This window comes from Alnus glutinosa, chromosome 7 (genome assembly GCF_958979055.1).
Source record: "Alnus glutinosa chromosome 7, dhAlnGlut1.1, whole genome shotgun sequence".
Taxonomy (NCBI): Eukaryota; Viridiplantae; Streptophyta; class Magnoliopsida; order Fagales; family Betulaceae; genus Alnus; species Alnus glutinosa.
In genome coordinates, this window is record NC_084892.1 from 13696891 (window position 1) to 13714904 (window position 18014).

The 18014-nt window shown below is 41.0% G+C and overlaps 1 protein-coding gene across 1 annotated transcript in view; it reads left to right on the forward strand.

Annotated features, from left to right (window-relative positions):
* Window positions 1–2632: 2632 nt before the first annotated feature.
* LOC133872743 (COP9 signalosome complex subunit 2) overlaps window positions 2633–18014 on the forward strand; it is a 29516-nt gene continuing 14134 nt past the window's right edge. Inside the window, exons 1-3 of the mRNA XM_062310334.1 lie at window positions 2633–2881; window positions 7745–7837; window positions 17230–17308. Coding sequence (XP_062166318.1) covers window positions 2872–2881; window positions 7745–7837; window positions 17230–17308 — 182 coding nt within the window. The 5' untranslated portion in view covers window positions 2633–2871. The remainder of the gene's footprint in view (window positions 2882–7744; window positions 7838–17229; window positions 17309–18014) is intronic.

The following is an 18014-nucleotide window of genomic DNA, read 5'->3' on the forward strand; positions in this document are numbered from 1 at the left end:
CCACATCTTATCGAAAAATTGACAACCTAGCTTGGACCAACTAGGGTTAATGACTAATCTCATGTTCTATTGGAAAGCTAATAGCCCAACTCATATTTGCCAAAAGCTAATCACCTAGCCCACACCATAGCGGGAAATCAACAACCTAGCTCGAACTGGCTAGGGTTGATCACTAATCCCACATCATAGCAAGAAGTCGATGACCAACCCAAGGTTGATCGCCTTGCTCATATCACCTTGGGAGGATGACAACCCGGCTCAGACTAGTTAAGGTTGATCGCCAAGCGTTGCAATTAGACATGTTTAGGCACTAGGAACTTGTTGGTGGAAATAAATGAAAAAGGTAAAAGGAGAGAAAATACAAAATAATTACACGATTTGACAATGTGCCTATATCCACAAGAGAGCGACAACTTTAACGTTAAGTCAAAATCCAATGACTAGGGTTACAACATCACATATTTATAGCACATCAACCTTGAAACCCTAACTTATGCCACATATTACATGATGTGGCATAAGTATTACGTCAACTAGTCCTGTGCTCTAGTGTAAAAACTCATTGATCCTAAGCACACTAGCATGTCTTCCAAATAGCTTCATGTGTTTCGGGCAGCTCTCCTCGGATTACCAAGTAACTTCTCTGCCTTGGGTAGCTCCTCCTCAGATTATCGAGCAACTCCTCTACCTTGAGTTCCGAGTAATTCTTCTCGAGCAATCTTGTGCGCTTCGGCATCTTGGGAATCCCATGCTCCTAAGTACTCTCCTGGAGCCCAATTATGAAATATGAGCCACATCTCACCACTCTCTCTCTTCAAAAAAAAAAAAAAAATTTAATAGAAACTTTACACTGAAAAGTGTTTTAAAGAAAATTAATAATTTTTTAAAAACAGTTGTGTTGAAAATTCATGTGACAACTAAATATTAGAAATGCGCATTTGGGTGTTCGATTTTTTGAAATTTGAATTCAACTATAATTTAGTGCGCAAATTTCGATGCAAATAAAGTTGAAAAAGATGTTTGAATGGTTTGATTTTATGAGATAAAATTAGAAAAAGAATAAAATCTGATTTGTTTTTGAGAAAGTGAGATAAAATCTTATTTTGGTCTTATTCCCAAACATACATTTTAATAGTTTTTCTAAAAAAAAATCAGCTAATTATGTCAAAATAAATAGAAGGGAAAAGTACACATACCCCATCTCAAACTACCATTCTATTGTCAATGTCCTCCCTAAACTACTAAAAAATTTCAATGTGTTCCCAAGGCTTGCCTAAAGACAAAAATAACCTTAACAAATTTTAAATTAGACAAAAATATCCTTAACAAAAACAAATAAAAAAAAGAACAAAAATTAAGAAAACAAAAATTAATTGTTTGAAAAAATTAAAATTAAAAATTAAAATTTCCCCCATGGTTTTTCATTTTTTTAAAATTAATTTTTCCTTTTTTTTTTATTTAATTTTTTGATTTTCTTTAGGTTTTAATTTTTTGAATGATATTTTTGTCATTGGAGGACATTAATATTTTTTAGTAGTTTAAGAAATGACATTAACAATAAAATGATAGTTTAAAAAAAATATATGTAATTTTTCCAAAATCTTCTTCACAATATATATATATATATATATATATATATATATATATATATATATATATATATAGGATGTGGGATGTAAAACAATTTCCTTACTATTTTGTAAGCTTCGGATGGCTATATTTTCCTTTCATGTATTGCATTATTTATTTTTAAAAAAGCCTAGTTTCCAAAAGAAACACAGCCCAGCCTTAATTCTTGTATAGTCGGCTTAGAGCATTCTTAGTAGCCTCACCAAATTTTACTTACCAAAATAACTAAAAATCACTTTTTTCTATTTTGGTGAGCCACTTTATTAAAATTCCCCCAGCAGCCTTACCATTTCAACTAGTTAATATTCACTACTCCAAATAATAATTTTTTCATATTTATTTATTTTTTCTCTATATAATCTTTTTACAAAAAATCATTCATATCCATGAAATAAGGACATTATCGTGTGAGAGATGGGAGATAGGAGAAGAAAATGAGAGAAAAAAGGAAAAAAAAGTGTGCTAATCATATGAGAGAGAAAGGTGAAACAAAATTTGGTGAGTGGGTTGTTGAGTGAAAATGCCTCATCTAATTTGGTTAGTAATTTCAGTCATCAAATTTTTTTGGTTAAAATGGTGAAGCTGTTAGGAATGGTTTTTCAAGATTTTCATCAAATTGGCTCACCTACTAAGAATGCTCTTAGAAGGAAAAAACAAAAAAATCACTGCTGCTTGTGAGTGACAATTTTCACACGACTTGCTACATCGTAAAGTAGATTAAGGTCTATTGATTTTAGACATTTAATTAAATGTTTTTGGTTAAAATTAATTTATATAATTTTATACTTATGTTTTGATATAATCAAACTTAAAATATGATATTTAGTATTGTCAATTTTTTATACGAAATGCGAACTTGACACGAACTCAATAAGAAATTAATAGATTAAAGTTGAAAGGTCTAAATACTTAATTAAATAAAAATTTGACTTATATAATTTTATTTATATGTCTCAACATTCGAACCGTCACCAGTAGTGCCTAAAGTCCTTTTCAAAAAAACAAAAAGTAGTGCCTAAAGCCCTAAACCATGATGTGGCCCGGAACAACGGGCCTCAAGGCTCAAACCCGTGGCCCGGGCATTCTAAGCGCGGGTATAGATTAAGAAACCCGGCATTTTCACTAGATTCTAGAACCTCCAGTTTCTGCGCTCGTAGCGATTCAGGTTAGAGAGAGAGAGAGAGAGAGATTTCATCAAGTGATAAAAAGAATATAAAGGATCTCTGAGAACTTTAATCGGCAATGGCTTCCGGTGAGTTCTTTATGTTCTTTCTTTTGTTTCGTCTTTTGTGGGTAAAGATTCGCTCCAATGTTCTGTTTGGTGGAGGAGAAAATTGAAGAAGAGGAAGGAATCTAGGTTTTTGAATCTGTTTTTTTTTTTTTTTTTTAATATTTTTAATATTATTATTATTTTTATTCTTTTGGGGTTCAAACAAATGAGCCAATGATTTCTTTTCCTATATTTTTAGGACAATTTTCTTGGCGGCTGATTTCGTATCATAAGTAAACTTTAATGTAGTGTCTAACTGTATTGTATGCTTATGTAAACCTCGTTTCCTTGGAAATAACATGATTTTAGATATGGTAGATTACGCTGCATTTAGGTTTAAAAATTAAAAGAGATATTGGCTGTCAATTTGATGTAAGTAAAAGTTTCTCTTTGTTTTGTCTCTTGGTGGAGAATCGTTAATAGTGTAAAGGGCTTGTTTTCTTTAGGGATTTTTTTAGGGGATTTAGCAGAGAGAATGAGAGAAACAAGGATGAATAATTCTGGAATTCATTAAAAAGGGAAATATATAGGGAGCATTCGAGAGCTCTAGTCTCCTTGATAAAAATCAAGTAACTTCTGGAATTCTTCATATCCTATCCTCACCTCTAGCTCTCCTTAAATAACTGTTGCATTCTGTTAGAAATCCTAACAGAATGGACAACTGGGATATTCCTCTAAAACGCATAAAGGAAATACATAAAACGAAAACAAAGAAAAGAGCAAAATGACAACCTTTAAAAGCGCAAAATGCAGGAAAGAAATTAACATAGATTCTGCTGATGTCCAACCCAAGGTTCTAGACTATTCTCTGCCACGTATGAGCTGCTGAGTTAGTCCAGTGAGTCAGCCGAGTGTTTCTACCTCCATAATCACCATCTACCTCCAGCTATAGCATCCCTTCAGTAATAAACCCTTAACAAAGCCTCCCTCTCAAAGCACCTTGCCCACAAGGTGCAGATATTGAGCTAAAGGCCAAGGAGATGCACTGTAATTGAAATAACTCTGGCCAAAAATAATTAGTGAAGATTTTATCTCGATCGGAGACAATGGTGGTGGGCATCCCATGGAGCTTCAGGACGTTGGCCAAGAAGGCTTGATCCACCCGAGAGGCAGTGTAAGGATGGGCAAGAGAGATGAAGTGCCCATATTTTGTAAATCGGTCCACAACCACCATAATCACAGAGAAGCCATGAGACAGTGGCAACCCCTCAATGAAATTCATTGAGATGTCCAAACAGACAAGACTAGGAATGGGTGAGGGTTGCAATAGGCCTAGGGGATGAACCGTTTCATGCTTTCTAACTTGGCAGATTTCACAATTCTGAACAAATAGCTTTATATCCCGACGCATGCCTTTCCAGTAAAAATCGGCCTTTGCCCAATGAATGGTTTTATGGTAGCCGGAGTGACCAGCAGTGGGGTTGGAGTGAAGAAACTCCAAAAGTTGAAGCTGGAAGGGAGATTTTTTAACCACTCAAAGACAGCCCTTCTTGAGGAGTAAACCTTGTTGCATGGAAAAACCCCGAGGAACAGTCTGATTGTTCTGAAGACCAAGGATGATATTTTGAGTTGCCGGGTTCGGAGCATAAGAAGCTTCCAAATCTACTACCCATGTTGGAGTAGGGAACGAGAGGAGAGAAATCGAAATGTTCTCAGAAGCTGGAAGATTTTCATATTTACGAGACAATGCATCGGCCACTTTGTTTTCACGGCCTTATTTGTACTCGATAATGAAGTCGTAGCCCATTAACTTGGAAATCCAGCGTTGCTGTGCAGCTGTAGCAACCTTTTGTTCTAACAAATACTTAAGAGACTGATGATTTGTTTTGACAACAAAGCAAGTATGGCCTCCATTTCTGGACGGCTGTCACCAAAGAAAGAAGCTCCTTCTCGTAAGTAGAGAGAGACAGAGCCCTGCCCTTGAGAGCTTGACTGAAGAAATTGATAGGGCGTCCCTCTTGCATTAAGACAACACCCAACCCAGTGTTGCAAGCATCGCATTCCACAATGAAGGGCTTGGTGAAGTCAGGCAGGCGCAACATGGGTGGGCGAGTAACAACCTCAGGACGCATAAAGGCCTTAGTAGCTGAGGCAGTCCACTGAAAGGCATTCTTGCGTAAGAGGGCTGTCAAAAGAGCGGCAATGATGCCATAGTTCCGGATAAACTTTCGGTAATACCCTTTGAGACCTAAGAATCCCCGCAACGTTTTAAGATTGTGAGGAAGAGGCCATTGAACCATTGCCTCCAACTTGGAGGGATCATCTTGTACCTCTTGGTTGGAAATGAGGTGACTGAGATAGTCGATCTTTGAGACTCCAAATCGGCGTTTAGACTCCTTAGCATAAAGCTGATGTTCCTGCAAAACTGCCAAAACTTGCCTAAAATGAGCCAAGTGATAAGTGAGGGTGCGGCTGTATGCCAATATATTGTCAAAAAAGACAAGCTCAAACTGCCGAAGAAAGGGTTTGAACAAATTGTTCTTAAGACCTTGAAAAGTGGACGGGGCGTTGGTAAGCCCGAAGGGTATTACGAGAAACTCGTAATGGCCATCATGGGTCTGAAAGGCTGTCTTGGGCACATCGTCTAGCCGAACCTTGATCTAGTGATAACCGGAGCGTAAGTCCAATTTGGAGAAGATTTGCGCACCAAACAGTTCAAGAGTTCGTCGATTTCAGGAATGGGATACCTATCCTTAACTGTGGTGTTGTTTAAGGCCCGGTCATCGACATATAAGCGCCAGCTACCATTGGCCTTACGAACCAGTAAGACCAAGGAGGAGAAAGGGCTCTGACTTGGTTGGATGACCCCAGAGCGTAAAAGATCCTCAAAAATCTGTTTGATCTAGGCCTTCTGAAAATACTGTTACCAATATGGACGCACACTGACTGGAGTAGGGTCATGCAAAATGGAGTGATCAAAAGACTGAGGTGGAGGTAACCCTATTGGCCCAGCAAAAACCAAGCTAAATTCCAGTAATAAGGCGCGGATGGAGTCCAAAACTGATGATGCCAAATGAGGAGGGTCCTAAGCCCAAAGTTGCAACAAGAAACCTTTGTTGCTGGAGGGGCGAAGAAAACGAGCCCCATCTTCTAAGGTAAAATCCGAAGGTACCAACCCTATTAAAATGGTAAGGTGAGAGCAGTGCCCGAACTTCAGGTCATGAGGTTAAAAGTCCCAAAGGACAGGACCCAAGGTACTGAGCAAATCGACACCTAAAACCATGTCACACCCACCCAGAGGAATGAGGTAAAAGGTGGTAGTAAACACATGACCTTGGATTTTGAGGGTAACAGAATGACATCTCCCTTCACTCTCAATCTTAGACCCATTAGCGACCCTAATCTGTAATTTCACACCTGTGTCTACATGCAGAGGAACCCTACGTAATATAGCTGGGTCGAGAAAGCTATGAGTACTGTCGGAATCAAGTAAAATGACAACTCGGTGGTTTCTAAGCATACCCACCAACCTCATAGTATTTGGACTCAAAGCACTGGCAATAGCATGCAACGAAATTTCAGTTTAGGCTCTCCGTAATCAGTAGAATCCTCAAAGAAAACTTCATCTAATTTTTCCTCAGTTTAGGTCTAAATGATTCCGGAGAGCCTACTAAGGTTTGGGTCTGAATGCGCCAGTCGTCATGAGGAAACTCTAGATCCTCATCCTCGCGGTGGAATCGATGATCATCCTAGTCATCCTGCCGCTCCAACTCATGTTGGCGCCGATCATCCTGCCCACCACCAAAGGTGGCAGTGCCGGGTGAGCTTGGTTAGCTAGAACTGTCCGGAGCATATCTGTAAACTCCCGGAGCTGAAGCCGAACATTATCGTTAGTAATGTGTTGCTGGGCAATAGCATCTTGGCATTCCTTGACAGAATCCAAAAGATGATGCATGTGGGTCCCTTCGGCCATGGAACCCAAAAGAAGGAAAGAAAAAAAAAATTGGCAGAGAAAGGCAGCAAGAAGGGAAGAACCGAACGGCTCTGATACCAAATGTAAAGGGCTTGTATTCTTTAGGGATTTTTTTTAGGGGATTTAGCAGAGAGAATGAGAGAAACAAGGATGAATAATTATGGAATTCATTAAAAAGGGAAATATAGGGAGCATTTGAGAGCTCTAGTCTCCTGGATACAAATCAAGTAACTTTTGGAATTCTTCATATCCTATCCTCACCTCTAGCTCTCCTTAAATAGCCGTTGCATTCTGTTAGAAATCCTAACAGAATTGACAGCTGGGATATTCTTCTAAAACGCATAAAGGAAATACATAAAACGAAAACAAAGAAAAGAGCAAAACGACAAGCTTTAAAAGCACAAAATGCAGGAAAGAAATTAACATAGATTCTGCTGACGTCCAACCCAAGGTTCTAGACTATTCTCTGCCACGTATGAGCTACTGAGTCAGTCCAGCGAGTCAACCGAGTGTTTCTACCTCCATAATCACCATCTACCTCCAGTTATAGCATCCCTTCAATACTAAACCCTTAACAAATAGTTGGTGGGTTAGCATGAAACCATGCATAAATTTTTTGAAGTTGTGAGTTACATGTATTTATTTTATTGTAGTGGCTTGAATGTGATTAATCGCTAAAACCAATATTACTTCCTTGGATTATTTATGAACATCATCACTTTCCTCGAATAATGGGTTATCATTGCACAGGGAAGAATTCCTTGATTTCTACCTATGCACTCATTTTTTTTTCTATGAATACATATGCACTCATAGCTTTCCCTTTTTCTTTCTCTCTCACATTTTGTATTGTAAAAGCTAATTTAGCAATGACCCGTATGCTTTTAGGAAAAAGAAACTTGATTACGAATTTACTGTTTGAATTCTTTTAGATGCGGACATGGAGGATTACGGATTTGAGTACTCGGAAGAGGAGCAAGAGGAGCAAGATGTTGACATTGAAAATCAGTACTACAATGCAAAAGGTATTTCCAATTGACTTATTTCTGGTTCTTTTGTTCTTACATGCGTCTAGATATTAGGAAAAGCTTGTGAGTTTTGGAATTTAAAGTTCAGCTCTAAGATTTTATTTTGTCTTGCATAAAGCTCTTTAATATGTTTGTAATTAAGGTTGAGAAGCTAGCCATTACATGTTAAAAAGGTTTCAGCAAAGTTGTAGTTTCAAAAAGTATATATCAATTACGAGGGCTTTGCCTTTTCTTTTAATAAATTATTATTGATAAAAAAGTACGTATCAATTTGTACAAATGCATGGATGGGACTGTGAATGTGCATTTCAAAAATGTTTTCTGAAACTTATCTGACAAAAGTTGTTTGTCAGAATCTCAATTTCTTTACAAAATTTTTATTTTGATACTTGTTTAAGAAAATGGGGCAACATAAATCTCCTTTGCAAATTTTTCATCTTTTTTTTTTTTTTGATAAGTAAGAAAAACTTTATAAAAAAAAGCGTAAGGCGCTCCTAAATACACATGAAGTATACACAAAAACAACCAAAGTTAACCCGCAAAAACTCACAACACCAAGGCCCCATAAAACGAAAAAACCAAAAACAAACTACAAAAGGACCCAACTAAGAACAAGACTACCCAATACCCGCCAAGGCACAACAAGCCTACAACATGTGTGCCTTGCCTTTCCTACGCGTAGAGGGATATTTTGCGTCACCATAATTGGTGGAGCTATGCAAATTCAAAAGCTCCATTTTTTCCTTTATAGACTTCTAGCGCGCAATCAACTGGAATTCCTCTTCCATGGCATCCCGAATAGCTATGGCGTCTTCCCCAAAATCCCAATCCATCGCCCAATCTAAAGGCAAACCATCCCAATAATCATCTTCTTCCTCCTTCAACACCACAATCTTCCCGTTATGATCAAAACCGACTGGCCAATTTCGGGATTGGAGAAACCATTTAAGCAACCACTTGAAGGGGAGGAAGGACCTACCACCCCGCCATTGTTGACCTCCCCAGGCGACGCGGGGCGGACTGAAACTATCGGGGGAAGGTTGAGAAACCCTTTCCTAAAAAGGCCATGATTCACTGGCGTCTTTGACTTCTTCATTGCAGGAGGCTTTGCTGCCTTCTCCGCTGGCGGCTCTATACTCGTTACCTTCTTATCAACGTAGCCAATAGATATCTTCACGGCTTCCAGGAAATCAGAAAGTAGCACATCATTCCATTTTACAGATTGCCCTTCCCTCAGATTTTTCACCCTCTTGTGGTAACACTGAAAAGGCTTAGAAACTACCATGGGGAGGGGAGAACGCTGCTCCAGTGAGAGACGGAGGGGCATAATAGGTTTTAGGAATCTGAAGCGTCCCCAATGGAGTGAACTTAAAAATAGGATCCGAAGGAGCAGGATCTGCCGGAAAACCCAAATTTGGTGCCGGCGAAGGGGGGAAACCGAATACTTTAGATAGAGTTGACAATTCGGGTCGGCGGGTCGGGTTTGTGTCAACCCGGCTGACCCGAAAACACAATCGGGTTCGACACGAACTCGACCCGATTATTAATCGGGTCAGAAAATTGAACACGAACACGGCCTGATATTGAACCAGGTTACACGACACGAACCCACGGACACGTTTAGTTAACGCATGCTCACTGAGTCACTGGGTCACTGCACTTCTCACTGGTACTGCCTCACTCCACAGGCCACCGCCAAGACCCTTGCGAAGGGTGGGGTCGAGACCTACCTGATCGACCTCCCACTGGCCATTGGACATCATAGACCGTCGGGTCACGAGGATGAAGATGATATTGCCGTTGAATGGGGCCGTGGACATCGGTCAGACCCTGAAGCCCCATGAGTACATCGGCATGGTGCGGCGCGAGATCCTGGAAGCGTACCTTCGGGACCGGGCCTTAGCGAGCGGCGCCAAGGTCATCAATGGGCTGTTTCTCAAAATGGACAAACCCAGCGACGGGGTGTCTCCGTACGTGCTGCGTTACACTGGGTAAGATGGAAAGGCCGGTTCAGTTGGGGAGAAGCGGACCTTGGCGCTCAGATCCCCGGTGCAAGATAAATCGTGAAGTGAAGGAGTGGTGCCGGTGCGGCGTGAAGAAGCCAGAAGGTGAAGTGAAGAAGATGAATGAAAGTGATGCGGTGCGGACCGTGTGGCTAGGGTTTTCTGACTTTTGCTTTTGCAGTTTTGCTGAAGCCTGAAGCCTGAATTGCCGTTGCCGTTTTTTAGACTTGAAAAAAAAATAAAAAAAATAAAACGTGTTTAATCGGGTTGACCCGATTATGACCCGAACCCGATTATCCCAGACTCAAACCCTATATTTTCGTGTCGTGTTCGTGTTGGGTTCACGGGTCGTGTTAAAAATTGCCAACTCTAACTTTAAAGGCTGGAGTCCAGCTATAAAACACTGGAAACACTTGGGAACTGCTTGACTCACCCTTGAAAGAAGACTTCGTCCCTATAACTGCCACCGACGAGGGCTCCGACCTAAAAGAATCCCCAACAAAAACCGATGAAGCTGGACTCACGCCCTCTGTGGCTCCCAACGCTGTAACCTCCAAACCCAGGAGGAAGCCGATTCAGAACCAACCCAGAAGACACCTCCGTTGTCGTCTTCGGCAGGGATGGCGGCGGATAGGAAACTTTAGGTTTTCGCACGAGTCGGGCCACGTGGAAACCTAAGGGTTTTCGATTCAGCCCCGACTTGCCAAACCGGTCCAGAACTTTCCTTATAGCCTGGCCCAATGCCAAATAAAAACCGGGACCCAACTTACGTCGTGTCCGCAGTCTTGAATTTTCAAAATTCAAACGAGAGTACTTACCCTGTGGACGAACATGCTGGTCTTTGTCCAGCAGATTAAGCAAATGAGACTCCAACAAGAAGCAATCTGTTGCCGATCTCGAATTAGCTTCTGCATGCCACACCGTCGGAAGAAGATCAAGTTCACAAGGTTCCACCAACGAAGCCCTTAACCAGGAACGACCACTACCCACTATGGGCAACGCCTTCACAGCAGTGGTCGAATTCGACGTCAATACCTTTGCAAAAGAAGGCCCCGTCCACTTTGGAACCAAGCCCAGAGTCGGTCGAACATCCTTCACAACCCTCTTCTCCGATGTAGATGAGGAATGGAGCCCGCAGCCCACTGAGACTGAGAGAAAATCTACAACCTTTCTCAGCTTGTCGGAGAATTTAAGCCATCCCCACCCTCTACGGCCCTCGGGGACAAGAATGGACCCTTTCCGACCGCCCAACCTGAACGTCGTCGCCTCTAAGAAGCGCCCAGCTTTATTCTCACCTCTTTGAGCAATCAGAACTTTTGATCCTTCTCTGAATGACGTAACAAAATCTCGCGCTTCTGGGAAACCCAACAACACTTCCAACGTCGACGCAAGCCACTCGAAGCTCTGAGAATTCTAGATGACCACACCCATAAAATTTTTCCTCTTCTCCTCCACCCTCAACGTCGACGCCATACCCAAAACCGAGAAGGTAAAAGACTTTTTTTTTTTTTTTTTGATAAGTAATAAACTGACTTTATTAAAAGCCTCAGGCGCCCCTTAGTACACCGGCAGTATACAAGAGAAAACGCAAAGCTGGAAATCGGAAAAAAACAACCCAAAAAAAGAAAGAAGGAAGCCCACCAAACAAACCCACGAGAACCTAAACCTACAAGAACAAAGAACCCCAACCCAACCCTCAAGGAACACACAACAAACCCACCCAAAAACCCACAGGAACCAACACCCTTAGCCCACAACCAACCCACAAACTACAGAACCTGAGCCTTTCCTCTTCTACTCCTAGAAGGCACACTCGCACCGTCGTAGTTTATGGAGCTCTTCAGATTCTGCAGTTCTCTCATTCCTTTGATCTTATACCGCTTCCCCATACTACCCCGATGAAAATCTTCCTCAATGGCATCCAACAAAGCTAGGACCGAATCTTCATCCTCAGCACCATCCTACTCCCACTCCAAATGTAAGTCGGGAGGAATAACGCCCAATGGGTGAGGAAAGTCACCTTCCTCTCCCTGATCCCACAAAACAATCTCCCCAGATGGGCTAAACCCTACCGGCCACTCCTGAGATTGGATCAAGCCATTTGAGTTGGGAGTCTCACCCTTGTCAATGGTCATCGATTTGTAGCCGCTCAAGGGGGAGGGAACTCTCGGGAGAAGGAACCCGCGTCGTAGCCCCACTCCCCCACTTTGCATCGGCAGGTTCTGAGCCACAGACCCGTCCATAGCCTGAGAAGAAGTACCCAAACACTGCGTCATCGGCGAGCTCAAAGCTGTCACTGCCTCATCAATCAGGGAAATAACCAACTTACTTGCTTTTGCCTTCGATTTCCGTTGATACCTCATGATTGATTTTGTTTCGGACGGGTAAATGGGAGCTCCACTGTCTGCCATCACCGGAAGAGGCAAACGAAACCTCTCTCCCAACGCATCCGCCCCCAAAGAGGGAAACTCAAATCCTTTAGAGTCCGAATCCATCCCCCCCAGCAGACATGGGGTTAAGTCACACACTACCGCTCGCAGGTTGGGCTTCGACGCACACACTGAGGCAAAAGGATCTTCAACCACCGCCGTGCACACGCTAGGACTTGCGCTGGAGAACTCGCCAGTATCCGACAACCCTCCACCCATGCCAGTCGTCGTCTTCACCTCTGACCTAGACCCATCTTGCCGGGCCAAACCAGGTTGAGCGGAGAAAGCCGGATTCTCCACCGGAGAAGAACCCCCCATCCACAACGAGCCTGACTTGAACACCGGAAGAGTAGAAGTCGACCCGTCCAATGCTTTCGGCGCCGAAGAGCCCAAACCCGACATTCCAGAGTCTAACCTCGCTTCGTCGAGACCACAAACCTGACGACACACCCGGAACTAAGACGACCAACCCAAAAAAACATCGCTGGAAAAAGAACCACCCAACAAAACAGAGAACCGAAACACAAAACTTGAGAAACAAGCAAGAGGCTAAGAAAGATAGAGGATGCGAGATGATGGAAAAGAAATTGAGCCCCTAGCTGCTGAACCCGTTAGATATGCTGCTGGTTAGATCCAAAATTTAATCTTTTGGCGGTACTGTTAAATGAGAATATAGTGGCAGTTAGCATGCCAAGCAAAAGAAGCAAAATGGAAAAGGAAAGAGGTACTTTCAATTAGCATATAAGATGTGGCATTATGAGATTCAGGATTACATAGGAGCTATTGTACCCCTCGTGGTTGATAGGTGTTGTATGTGAATAAGGAATGGGGAGTCTGTGAATCACCTTCTTCTCCATTGTGAGGTTGCACGCGCCTTATGGAATGCTATTTTCAGCCATTTCAGATTGTCTTGGGTTATGTCTCTTCAGGTGGTTGATTTATTCGCTTGCTGGTAGATGGGCGGTTGCTCTTGGAGTGTTGTTGTATGTAAGATGGTTCCTTCTTGCCTTTTGTAGTGCTTGTGGAGGAAACGAAATGATAGAAACTTCGAGGACCAAGAAAGGACGATTTTTTTTTTTTATAGGTAAGAAAAGATTTATTAAAAAATTGTAAAGACGCTCCTTGGTACACAGGAAGACACAAAAAGAACCCAAAACCCAAGAAAGAACGCCCAAAACAACCCACAAAAGAGCCCAACCAGACACGAGAAAAAACCCAAAGACCCGAGAGATAACCCACAATCCACCAAAGCACACAACCCTACAACATGCGGGCTTTTCCTTTACTACGCCTAGAGGAAACTGAAGCGTCGCCATAATTTATGGAGCTTTGCAGATTCAGTAGCTTCCTCTTACCTTTTGACTTCTAGTGTGCTATCATCGTCTCTCGCAAAAAATCTTCCTCCATGGCGTCCCGAATAGCCAAGGCCTCCTCCTCAAAAGAACCATCCAAAGCCCAATCCAAGGGTAAACTATCCCAATAATCTTCGTCCTCGTCCCAAACTACAATCTCCCCATTATGATCAAAACTGACAAGCCAATTTCGAGATTGGGAAAATCTATTTCTTTCAGCGGAATAAGGAGAAAAAGGAGATAGGCAACCTCTCGGGGCGGAGGAAGGTCCAACCATCCCAACCTCGACGACCTTCTGCGGCGATGTGAGAATAACTGGCACCATTGGGCGAGGATTGAGAAATCCCCTTCTTAGACCCTTCTTCATTGGCAGTTCTGCAACCATAACCTTTTTAATAGCACAGCCAGCAGACATCTTCATGGCTTCTAGGGAATCTGAAAATAGATCATCATTCCATTTCATAGAATGTCCTTCCCTTAGTTCTTTCGCCCTCTGGTAGTAACATTGAAAAGGCTTAGAAAACACCACGGGGAGGGATGAACGCAACTACTCTTCCAACCCAGCCGCTCCAGCAAGAGACGAAGGGGCAAAACCGGGTTGAGGAATCTGAAGTGGCCTCAATGGAATGAACTTAAAGACAGCAGCTAGAGAATGGGCCGGAATCGCCGGAAAGTTAGGATCCAGAGCCGGCGATGGAGGAAACCCGAAGACTATAGAGGCTGGAAAACAACTTGAAGGAACCGGAATCACCTGCAATCCACGATTGAGGAGCTCAAAGCCTTTTTCTTCTATTCTCTTTTTTCTTGGACTGCTGCGTTCGTAGCACCTCCCTTAGTGATTGGCTTTAATGATTTCAACGTTCTATTTTCTTCTCCTTCTTAGACGCTTCTCTCGTATACTCTCTGTGTACTTGGTTGCGCTTTGCGTTTTTTAATGATATTACTCTTGTACAAAAAAACTTTTATAACCGTCAAAAGTTTCTCCTCAACCTTTTTATTTATTTATTTTTTATTTTTATGAATAATAATAATTTTATAGAAAAAAAGGGCAAAGCTCTTGTACACAGAGAGTATACAAGAGAGTTGAGGCCTTAGATGCTACTAAAATATAAAAAACAAATCAAATTTGCCAGATTCCTTGAGGCAAAATTTGTAACATATACAATAACCTAATCCAAAAGATATCTCATAAATGATTTCCTTGTTCTATTTTCTTCTGCTTAGATGCTTCTCTTGTATACTTCCTTTATATTTTGCTGTGCTTTGCGTTTCTTAATAATATTACTCTTATAAAAAAAAACTATGTGGAACCCCTGCCTTTTGAGATTATCCACCGTAAGGATTCTACCCAAAACAGCTGCCTATAAGAAGAAAGCAATGCGAGGGGCCTTCACCTTCCAAATACTTTTCCAAGGGAAAGATCTATTCTCGCCTGATTGTAACATATTATTGTAGGTCTTTACCGCTAAGCCATGGTGGCTAGAAGGAGTCCAGACTATACTATCCACTTCTCCCAGATGAGGTTTCACAAAATACAATAGATTAAGAAAAGAGTTTGAGTGTTTCAAGTTCCCAATCATGAGCTGCTCTAATGAAGCTAGGATTCCAATGGATGTGGGGACTGGAGAGATCCAAGTAATCTGACACTAAAGCCTCCTTGTTACAAGCTAAGGAATAGAATTCTTGAAAAGAGCTCTTTAGAGCCCCTTCTCCTCTCAACTTTTTATTAAGTTACTTTCGTTCAGAACTTCTATGTGGTGGGATAAAACATCACATGCTTTTTTGCATGGTTGGTGCCTCTAGGCAAGATCCTCACCTTGGATAATCTTAGGAGGCGACATGTAATCATGATGGACAGATGTTGCATGTGTAAGAGGAATGAAGAATCTATAGACCACCTTCTTCTTCATTGCAATGTGGTTTCCTCTATTTGGAGTGTTCTTTTCACTCGCTTTGGGATGTCTTGGGTTATGCCTAGACGTGTTATTGATTTGTATGATTGCTGGTAGTCCTTTGGTAGGCCAAAGAGTGCTGCGGTGTGGAAAATGGTACTTACGTGCCTCTTTTGGTGTTTATGGAGGGAAAAAAATAATAGAAATTTTGAGGTCATAGAGAGGACTATGAGGAAATTATTTCTATGTTCTTTGAAACTTCGTATTTTTGGATAGTGGCGTTTGTGTCTCCTCTGTCGATTAATTTTAGTGATTTTCTTTTTCGTTTTACCCTTTCTAGTTAGGTTGTTCCTTTTGTATACTTCCTATGTACTTAGTGGCGCTTTACGCTTTGAATGAGATTAGTTTTATTACTTATTGAATAATAATAAAAAAAAATACATCACGTGATCAATGGTGAAGGAAATTCAAAAAGCTTTAGTATAAGGAAATATAAATTTGAGAGTTTTGTTGCCCCCCCTTGAAGAGCAGACCATCTTTTTTCCCCTGTAAAACTTTCCATTTCCTTTTCATCGTTTTAAGGACAAGAAAAAGGGTGGGTGCTGGTAATGGGTGCTCAAGTACCATGTGTTAACAAATTGTCAATATACATGATATATCTCAAGGATAATTGCATTATTGGTCTTTGTGGTTGGCCTAAATTACAAATCACTTCTTGTGGTATCAACATGAATTCAGACATCCATGTGGTTGACTTAATTTACAAATCAATCTCTAGAGTCAAATTCCGTTAAAAATTTTAATAGATTCTGTTAAATGCCACGTAAGCGCCATGTCAGCCAATAAGATGGTGACACGTGTCCATATTAATAAAAAAAATATAAATATATTAAAAAATAAATAAATAAAACTTATTTTTTTTTAAAAAATAATTTTATTTTTTATTTTTTTTTAAAAAGAAAAAGAAAAAGGAAAAAACAAAGGGGTGGTTGCCGACCGACAGCCACCCCAGGCCACCCCCAGCCAATCCAGGATCTAGGGGGTGGCCGCGTGGCCAACCCCAAGGGGGTCGTGGGTAGCCGCGCGGCCACCCCCAGGCCATTGGGGGTGGTCAGGGGTGGCTGCCGGTAGGCAGGCGCTCCTTCGCTTTTTTATTTATTTATTTATTTTTTAATTAAGATGTACACGTGTCGCCATCTTATTGGCGCTTACGTGGTGCTTAACGGAATCTGTCAAAATTTTTAACGGAATCTGACTTCAGGGATCGATTTGTAAATTAAGTCAACTACAGGGATCTCTAAATTTATGTTGATACAACAGGGAGTGATTTGTAATTTAGGCCAATCACAGGGATTAATGGTGCAATTATCCTTATATGGCAAGACTCATGAGCTTAAATTGACGACCTCTTAAGATGGTCATCACATATATGCATTTTGTCTTTTCATTCTTTTGGATGTTGTCATCTTCTGTTTTTGGTAAGTAGATGTTGTCATTGACTTCTTCTTCATTTTTTTTTTTTTTGCTTTTCTTTTTTACCATTCTTTATTGAAATTTTCAAAGGTGGCAGTGAAAACAAATCACTTTTTTTCTCTCCTTTTCTCCCTAATTTCCTCTTGGGTTGAGATTGAATCATTATTGTCTGATATAGTAGCTGTTTGTTCCCTAGTAATATTGATTTCCTCTTTTTGATTACCTATCTTATATTCCTAGGATTGGTCGAAACTGATCCGGAAGGTGCATTGGCTGGTTTTGGTGAAGTGGTACGCATGGAAGCAGAGAAGGCGGAGTGGTGAGCATGTTATGTTAAGAATTTGAATTTCCTGTGCTTATTTGCCAGAAAATAACTTGGAGATGAAAGAATTCCACAATAATATCTTTGCCTCCTTTGTGTTTCTTTTTTATAATTTCATCTGTAGTTATATACCTCCATAGTTTTATATGTGATATGGATGTGCTTTTGCTTTTGCTACTGTAGCTTCCTGTTGTTAGGCCAAACTTTTTACAGGTTGAGTTCTGTATATTTCTATTGATTCCTCTTCCCAATGATTGATCTTTCCGCTGCACAAAATTTTTCTTTTTTAAGTAAATCATTCTATTAAAAAAAAGGAGAATGTTGGGTTTCGGGCTTGTGGGAGCTCTTTGTGTATACGGCTTGTATACTTAGGTGCATCTTACGCTTTTTCTATAAAGTTTTACATTACTTTAAAAAAAAAAAAAAAAAAAAAGAAAAAAAGAAAAAGAGGAGAATGCTTTAGTACACAAGGGGTATACTTAGGCAACTCCTAAGTAATTGCATTCGAAAGTTTAAAAGATCAATAAATTCTAAAAATGAAATGGAATGAATCTCTAGGGCACACCTATTACCCAAAATTGTGGATATACAATCATCCCCAAGACACCAAACAACCACTATCAACAACCTTGCGAGAACCCATTTTATGGCAATTGGTGGTCAATCCGACTCACCCATCACTCTTATGACCTCTTAAATCCCC